This window comes from Poecilia reticulata, linkage group LG22 (assembly GCF_000633615.1).
Source record: "Poecilia reticulata strain Guanapo linkage group LG22, Guppy_female_1.0+MT, whole genome shotgun sequence".
In the NCBI taxonomy this organism is placed as follows: Eukaryota; Metazoa; Chordata; class Actinopteri; order Cyprinodontiformes; family Poeciliidae; genus Poecilia; species Poecilia reticulata.
Genome location: NC_024352.1, coordinates 7,366,534 through 7,375,852, shown reverse-complemented (window position 1 = coordinate 7,375,852; position 9,319 = coordinate 7,366,534). Strand labels below are relative to the sequence as shown.

Sequence of the window (9,319 nt, the reverse complement as noted above, 5' to 3'; positions counted from 1 at the left end):
TTGCGGTATTAGAAGTACCTTCCAACTGCACACTAGAAAACCATTCTGAAACTGGACTGAATCCATACTTCCATACAAATTCAATTTAATTTATAAAATGCCAGATATCTCGTTGACGGTGGAGTTATTTTGAAGTGAGGTGAATGGAGAGCAACTCTGTTGTGATAAAACCAAATTAAATAATGTGTCAGTGAAGCAAAGACTGGGACATCTGAATGAACTTTATTTTGCAAAACAACAAAAAGAGAGTATTCTCAGGACAGCAGCCAAACATTAGTCAGAATAGAGAAAATAGGTATCCAAATATTATTTTCCAAAGCAGGCAAATGGCCATTTTCCCCCACTGGAAACGGCAAACATTTATAACACACCAGCACAGGTTGCCTATTCTCCACTGTCAGATACAGCATGTTATGATCAAAACACACATATGAACCAGGTTTGCTTTGACAAATAGAAGTAGCCCTATCCAAAGCAAAATAATCTGCAACTCAATCAGTCAGGATTGCAGGACTCGTGTCCTTTTACAGCGCGCTCTGCGATTACCCAAAAGCCTTGGTTTGCAACTCGCAGCTTTCACCCGAGTCACACGCAAGACGTGTAACACCGCCGTGTTCATGTCGTGATGTTCATGCAGGCTTTTCTGACACGCCGAGTGCTTTAAATAGAAAACATTCCATTCCATGTTGGGGACCTTAAATTTGAATAGCAATACCTGTTAATCAGAATGAATGAATGATCTGAAGGAGCTTTTGTTTTTTTTCTGTAGGAACTGCGTCTTCTGTCTTGGTTGTTAAAAAAATGCGTAAACAAATAATAGTCACATTTTTTTATAGGATGTTGTATGCCGCCTTTGTGCTTTATCAACTAAAAGACAAACATTTGATGCAGTGTTCTAGATGATTCACAAAGTTAGCTTAACTCCTGGAAGTCCAGATTGGCTTTTTAGTTACTTGGAGGCAGCTTAACGAGACGCTTGTCTTTACGGCTGAATGATGGAACCGTCTGGTAAAAGAGACTAAATGAAAGCAATGAAACAAACAAAAATCTACTTCCTTACATATACACAGATGAGCACAAATGTGTTGAAGACATGAGAATAGAAGTTACTTCGATGTTAGGAATTTGTAATACATTTTTAAAGAGGCAAAACTTTTATTTTTGTACAGGCACACGTACGCACAAAGAACAAATAAATAAAATAAAATCGGACACAGCAAAGTGCTAGACAGTGCTTAATTAACATCTGTACAAGTTATTCGTCTTGCAAAGTTTAGAATGAGGGCTCATAGACATAACTTCTCTGATTTATTTACAAATATCAAACTGGTGCTTCCAACTAAAAGCCACTTTTTAAACAACTGATTCCTTATAGAATGTTATGCAAGTAAAGAAACTAACCTAGAGTGATCCCAAATAAAAAAAAATACATATATAGCAAACTATTTTGGTGGAATAAAAAAAGAAAAACTAGACTAAAAATCAAATATGTTAGGATGCCTGAAGCCCAGACAAAAGTAACAGACCGGCTGCTGTTGTACAAAAACTGAACAGAATACCTTCAAATGCCCCATTACAATCTGCATCTTTACACAAATTAAAAAATAAATAAATCTATTTATGATCAACTTTTGAGCAGTGAGCTGATGTCAATAAGCGTCATGTAAACATTTTCCTCACCCGTTCTAAGGGATGGAGGGATTCTGCTACAGAAAGCAGTTACCTCAAAACTTTTAAAGAGGATTTAAAAACGGCGTTAATGGTGGAAAACTTTAAAAGTACCTCAAAGTATTGCTTTTATTCCTTCTCGTGCAGCAGGAGAACGTTCTCTGGATGTAAACGCGTCATTCCCACGTCTCACTCTTGGCAGCAATCTGTCTCTTCTGAACACATGCGAGCGATGGAGACAAACTCCTTCGAAACGTTTTCATGCTTCCATCAGTAAATCACTGTAAACAACAACTAAAGCTAACCCCTAGGCTACACTGCTTCCAAGATATCATCAATACAATTAGAAGATAGTTTTATTTTGGGGTTTCCATCAGGAGGTAGGGGTAAAAGCAGGTTCTCTTGCACCCAAACGGATCCAGCACCTCGCAAAAGTCCACTCACTCTGTCCAAAAAACAACAACAAAAACATACTAAACCTTGAGGTTGTAATGTGAAAAAGCTTTAAATATCTCCAAAGCACTGTTCAGCAGGAGACTCAAATGTCCTGCGTTTATCTACTGTCACCCTTAACGGTATAATTAAAAAAAAAAAGAAAAAAGAAAAAAAAACTAGCATTATTTTTATATAAATCCAGGAGAGTCTCTGTGCAGTCATATAGTAAGAGTGCAAACTCTGCACACAAACTCTCTAAAGTGTTTCCTACGAATATAGTGTCGCCAAGCAGCGACGTTATATTCCTTCGCTTGCGCTTAACTATGGATGCATCATGCAAGTCTAAAAACGTCATTTCCTCTTTTTTTTTTGCTACACATTTCGATCTCATCTTCTGCTGATGCAGTTTGCTTTAGGAAAGATTTGCTAACATTTCTGTGTAATTTTAACAGCAATTTGTTATGTTTCCATATGTTTGCCAGCTTGTGAAGGCCTCAAGTGATAAAAAAACAAACAAACAAAAACATTAAGTTTCATAGCGTAGAGAGGAAGAAAACTGCCTCACCCTGCCTACCTCCGTCTGCTCCAGCACTGTTTGGGGCTGCTGAGACAGCACAGTTGTCAGCTGGAAAACCCACTGACCTTGGGACCTTGGGTTACGTGCAGTAGAAAACCTGCCTGCAGATCTGCAGTGCGAGTGGAGAAGAAGAAAGAAACTCTGTGATCTACATAAAAACCCACAGGTGCTGAAGCGCGAGCCGTGTGAACGTGAGCGCCGGGGGGGGGGCGTCAACTGTGTGGAAAGGTAGAACCCAAGTCAGTGGACTAATGCGGAGTTTATGCAAAGTGAAAACAGAGACAGATTTTCGTCTGAGAGGAGCTGCAATACAGCTGATGAGATTTTTTATTTTATTTTTTAACTGAAACTGAAGATATTTAGCTGGCGTGCGAATAACGCGCCCGAGTAGGAATGATATGATTTTGTGGAGCATGGTCAAAGGCTCCTCCTATTAGTACCTGGCATGTGCTACGCAGTGGTGCTATGAAAGCAATTGGTGTGAAGTGCAGCTGAAGCTGACGGGGTCCAGTTTCCACTATTTCAGCTTACAGCAGGAGAGCGGAGGAACGAAGTCGGACGCCGGTTGAGATGTGTGGTGAAGGCCAGTAGCTTTGGTGAAGCTTTAAAACCACAGAGGGAGACAAGAATACCAGGTCTCCGCTGTCGCCATGGTCTAAATGGGAGTCATGTTCTTAATGCCGACCACGGCCTCCTCAGCCACAGCTCTCCACACAGTCACCTGAGAAGAAAAAAAAAAAACAATCACAGTTTTAAGGAGAGAATTCCGCAAACGTCGCTTCACTTTCTCGCGGCTTTTCTGCTGCGTATCATTTTTGAGAAGCCAACCCAGAACCACTTTATTACTCAAGAAGAACATTTTACAGTGACATTTAGAAACGTACAAACTTTCATGATGGAGACGGACGTTTGTATCTAGTCCACACATTTTGAGCAAGGTTGAGATTTCATTTCAGTTCTGCAGAACCATTCGACAAAAGCTCCGCGCTAATGTGACATCCGTGCTGATGACGAGTGTATGTTAACCTCTGACTGCTGCAGATCCTAATTAGCTACAAAAAAAAAAAACAAAGAAGAAATTTTACCAGAAACTGATCTCCACTCTCTAGTTTTTTCACAATTTCTTTGCCCATGTCTCCGTCTGGCAGCCTGAGATCCTCTCTGGTCTCTCCGTTGTCTTCCATCAGCGTCAGGAAGCCGTCTATGATATCAAGTACCTAAAATGTGCCGCCAGGCAGAGGGCCCGAGAAAACAGAGAGCACAAATGAAATAAAACTGGCCGATATATCTGGGGGTTAATTTTCGGCAGTTCCAAGTTACAAAATTCGCAAAAACAGACGTAAGAAGATAACTGGGAGGTGGAAGAAGAGGAATCTGGTTTTCAAAGTTCTCAAAAAGTTTTCTCAGCAATATGGCAAACATGTTCTGATGAGATAAACTGATAACGATATCCATATTGTGTCACTGATATAACAACACATCAAGCTCGATCTATTGGCCCAACATTAAAGATAATGAAGCTTTGTCTACGTCATATTTCCACGAGGATCTGATGTTTATAATAAATTATGCAGAGAGCCTGTGTTAATTTGGAGGAGAGGTACTGGAATTTAATGTCGCTTCGACTGATGCAACTACTTCTGGTTTATACAAACATTTCATAAATACCGCAAAGAAGGGCTATCTCACCTGATAGTCCTTTCTTATCACATTTGGTACATCCATGTTATGTGTGGAGGGGCAGATATCTTCATACTTCTTCGCAGTAAAAATGTCGATTCCGGTAAGATGCACCTAAGAGTAAAACTCATCTTTACTAAAATATGACTTCCAGAAAAAAGTTTAAAGAAATAGACCTGGGTCTTACATTACATTCCGAGAACAAACAAGGATAAAATAAAATGGAAATAAATAGAAAAAATTGGTTTCACTCTGAAGCCAATGGAGGAGAAAGGTTTAACCTTGGCATGCCCATGCTTCCCGGTCTTGGAGGTAGACATCTCAACTATCTTACAGGGACGTCCTTTCAGCATAACGAAGCCGTTCTTCCTCAGTGCAGAGCACTGAATGGGGAATGTAGCCGAGGCCCCAGCATCTGCGGTGGAGAAGTCATCATCTGCCATAGTGGGCCGGGGGCTGCTCAACGCACCAAGGAAAAGAAGTTAGTATCTTTCTTTACATCTAACAACAAGGGATTAAAAAAAAACCTCATCTTTATGAATATTTCACACATATAGAAAGCTATGCAACATCAGAAATCCACTAAATATGTCAGTAACAATTTCTGTTTTAGTAAATGTGGATGAGACTGTGTTAAACACAGGAAATTGGATAAAAGCAACATGGAGGAACACATCAAACACCCCCCTCCCTCATGCAAGCCACATGATCTTAATCATTTAATTTTTTTTCTTCAAATGGTACACCAACTCTTGCTGCATCCTACACCTTGCAAATCTCCCCCAAAAATCTCGAATGGGACTTGCTTCAAAACCCCTATCACTGTGCACCTACCCAACTTGTTTCCTTCCACTTAACTTTTCATAATTGGTCTGATCAGCATTCTTGTGGAGGGCGTTGTGACAGTTTGTCACACTGTTGTCAAGTCACTTTTCTTCTCCTTGATTGCTCAAACTAGCATGTTCGTCATCTAGAACAACGTCAGTTTAAAGCTGGACTTCAGGATGATATAAACACGTTGCAGTCAAGGGAAATTTCAGCTTTTATTTCTCCCAATCAGGAGGGGCAACCAAGACTGTGTTGGGCTCTCAGGCCATTGTACAACAATATCCCAATTGCTCCGTTTTATTGTAGTCACTGTTCATTTGAACAATGGCCATTACATTAGTCTTTTCTCAGTAGTACAAACAAATGATAAAATTAGCCAGAGCACCGCTAGGAAACCCATTAACGACGTGGTAATTTAGACAAGGGAGTATAAACTAGAAACTTCAATCTCACAATTACTCCTGCTAGCTTTCTCGCCGGGGTTGCACATCCCCCCTGGCTGCAGATGCTAGCTAAAGCAGCGCCCTCTCATTTCATTCGCACAAATCACTGCTGGAGCACCGCCGATTACGAATCCCACCTATTATCAAAGCTATGCTATATACCACTATCCATCACGTTGCTTAATGAGCAGTTACTGTCGAAACATGCTATTAAAAGTCTGCTTAGCTTACCTTCTGTGTCGCTTACACCAAAAGATGAGAATCACTTCGCAGCGTGCGTGGAGTTTCAACCAGAGGAGGAGTGATGTAGGCGAGCCGTGAACACCGGGCAGCGCCGATGTAGTGGAGGCAACGCTCCTCCCTGACTGAGCGCGTGGCAAGCTAAAAACTCTCATCTTTGGTTTAGCATAATATATTTCTCGTAAACTTTACATATTCGTTACACATTAGCAGTACTAGACAGTTCGTTTTTATAAGAGTCCAGTTACCAGTCAACACTATGAGGATCTCTATCAATCAGTATCAATGCTGTGCCTCCACAAATTAAAAATAAAATCTCAAATTTAATTGAGTTCAGTCGTTCATTAAAAATTTAGACTCGTTTATTATGTTGACGTAATAATATATGTTGTCTTTTTTTCTCTTTTTTTGCACTTTTTATTACGGCAATAATACCTTAAATCGAAAATTATTTTTCTAAGAAATGTTAAATATTAAATAAGATCAATAAAAAAATGATTTTTGATAGAGATGTTATGGTATGGGCGTTTTATTGCCTAGATAGACAATCAAATGGAAGACTAACAGTTATCCTGTGACAGCTTCCATAACGAGGCTAAGGCACCTTAGGTAATTTCTGAAGGTCTATCCAAGTAAATTCATTGAAAGTTAAGTGGAAGGAAAATGTGTGGTTCAAAAAAAGTGCACAGGTAACAGTTAATGTGTGGTCAAGCCCACTGAAGTCTTTGGGGAATATTTATTAGGTGAGTGAGTTTCAAGAGCTACTTAGAGGTATAATTAACTCATAAGCTACAACCTTCACAGCATCAGAAGCATCCTGCTTTTTAGATAAAGGTGCATTTTCCAGATTCTGGAAGAAGAGCAGAGAATCACACAAACCACACAATTTCAGTCTTTTAATGTTGGTTCACTGTGTTTTATCAAGTCCAAAGTCAGCCTAGATATCTACCAGCAAACTTTAAAGTACTCCATGTCTCCTTCTGCTGATGGGAAACACGAAGTGCTGCTGAGATGCTGGTGTCATTTTCCAGCAGTCTTACTCTGGGTTTCAATAATCATCAAAACAATAGAAATATACACTTGAAATATAACAGCAAAAGAATAAAAGTAAAAGTAAAATTAATACTATTAAGTGTATCATTACATTTATGACAAGTAAACCTAAGTAAAGCTAGTGAAGTACAATAGAAATGCTTTTATTGTTTTTTTCCATACAGAAAATGAAATATTGAAAGCTTACATTTTCAGATTTTTTTTCCATATACTGCAGAAAGATAAAGTGATAGAAATACATGCCTTAAAGGTCACACTTTTGAAGTACAAAATAGTGTTTTCTTCTGACAGATACTGCATAACACATTTTTTTAAAGCTTGTGTGAAGTCCGAAAATGTCCAAAGATATCCTGAAAGTTTTTTTTTGTTGAATAATAAACATACATTTAGAGCTGACTTGACATAAAAAAAAAACAGTCTGTTTTTCATCTGATAATGATCAGCATTTACCCTGTTGTTCCAAAGATTTCAATATTATTGTGAAATAACATTTTATTTCAGTTAATAAGATGCTTTAGAACAATTTCAAAATTTTCCGTTAAACAGAAACGTGCTTTATGTCCCTTGTTTGATCCGGAGGGTGGAGCAGACATTATTCGCTCCACCCACTCATTGTGTTGCAATCTTCTGTGAGGTGTGTCCTTTTCTAGCAAGCAGTAAGGCAATAGGTCTCTTAGAAAGATTTGAGAGATGCTCGTGAACTTTGCTCCCATATGTTGCAAGAGAGTAGAAACTCTGGAATGTTACTCAAAAAATTTCCATTTCAACTTCAATTCACATTATATCTGCCCTTGGAAAACTACAACCCTCAAGCACCAATTTAGGTGGAACATTTTTATTATTATTTTTACTTCAAATACTGAAGTTCAGGTAAACTGCATTTGACTCCACCGACTAAGTGGAAGTTTTTTCAAAATCTGCAACACAGGGAAAGATCATGTCAAATTTTGCAGGAGATTTTAGGCAGAGCGGCGTAATTCATTTACTTGTCAGCTTTGCCTTCTCTCGTCTTACAGTTTTTATGATTTTTATATTATCCCTCATTTAGACCAGCTTTATTGCTGATCACATAACACAAGCTAACAATGCTATCATTGGAGCTGGCACAGTTTCTGCTCGTAGTGTCCTTACTCCTTCAACAACCGTTTTGCAGTTTTTCTTTAAGACTCAGATGCATTGATTAATGTACGCATTACTGTTGCTATGCGTTGTTTCCATTTTACGTGCACAGATATTTTAGCTTCAGCAAGTTTTATAACTTTTCTCCCACGTATGGTTTGTTGTCATTGTAAAACACTTATACTAGTAAACTTTTACTTTCATTACTGTAGTAAAAATCTTAATTCGGTTACATGTAAACATTGTGAAATTTAACTGATGCTGTTGTGTAAAAAAAAAAAAAAAAAAAAGTGGGGGGAGCGGGCAAGGGATATATTTACCGTATTTTCCGCACTATAAGGTGCACCAGGTTGAATGGCCTATTTTAAAACTTTTTTCATATATAAGGCCGCATTATAAGGCGCATAGAATAGACGCTAGAGTTAAGAGAGGACATGATTTGTTTCGTTCTCTACAAATGTGGATGTATAATAAAGAACTGGTCCCCGAGTACTTTATATAGTAGGCTGCCCCAGTCATTGTTTGACGCACGGTGTTGCGATATTGTGCCCAACTGCTTTCTGGGTAACATAGACCAACCGACACGCTGCCGCCACAGTCTCTGTCTCTCTCCCCCCGCACCCCTCACCCCTGCTTTAAATGTATAGGGGCTGGTCCCTTGGTAACCCTAGTCAAAGCACCCCGGATGAATTTTTAAAGCCAGTTTGTTGACATAAAGAATGTTTAAAAAAAACCAGTCTGACTTCGGTCAGCGAGGAAAGCTTTCCGCGACTGAGCCGGTGCATGGCCGGACGATGGTCATCCTTCGTGGAGAACCTGGTGCTAAAGTGACTTGCAGACGACCTGATTATCAGATCGATAGGTAGATAGGTCAGTCAAACTTTATTAACAAACCAGTTTTTTGACAACCATCCCAGCATGCATCGCGCGCTTCTTCTTATATAGGCGAAAATGAAGTCGGCGGCTGCTTACATAGTTTCTAGACCTGTTGTGGCTCAATATTGGTCCATATATAAGGCGCATCGGATTATAAGGTGCACTGTCGGCTTCTGAGGAAATTGAAGGTTTTTAGGTGCGCCTTATAGTGCGGAAAATACGGTAAATAAATGTACTATGTCCTTAACAAGAGGTACTTCTTGGAATATATTTTGTCATGTTACAAACACAAACTTTTACCTAACTGGGATTTTATGAGATAGGGCGACACAAAGTAGTGCTCAACGGTGACGTGGTAGTAAAACGGTACACAGTGCTACTATAAACATGTAAAAAAGTT

General features: G+C 39.2%; 1 protein-coding gene across 1 annotated transcript; it reads right to left on the bottom strand.

Moving 5' to 3' along the window:
* Positions 1-203: 203 nt before the first annotated feature.
* Positions 204-5,970, bottom strand: LOC103458414 (eukaryotic translation initiation factor 5A-1-like). Its single transcript, XM_008399183.2, has 5 exons — positions 5,863-5,970; positions 4,642-4,816; positions 4,370-4,474; positions 3,766-3,897; positions 204-3,401 (listed from the first exon to the last, which is right to left on the bottom strand). The coding sequence occupies exons 2-5, from the start codon at positions 4,801-4,803 to the stop codon at positions 3,336-3,338; spliced, it is 465 nt and encodes a 154-aa protein (XP_008397405.1). The 5' UTR covers positions 4,804-4,816; positions 5,863-5,970; the 3' UTR covers positions 204-3,335.
* Positions 5,971-9,319: the final 3,349 nt, after the last annotated feature.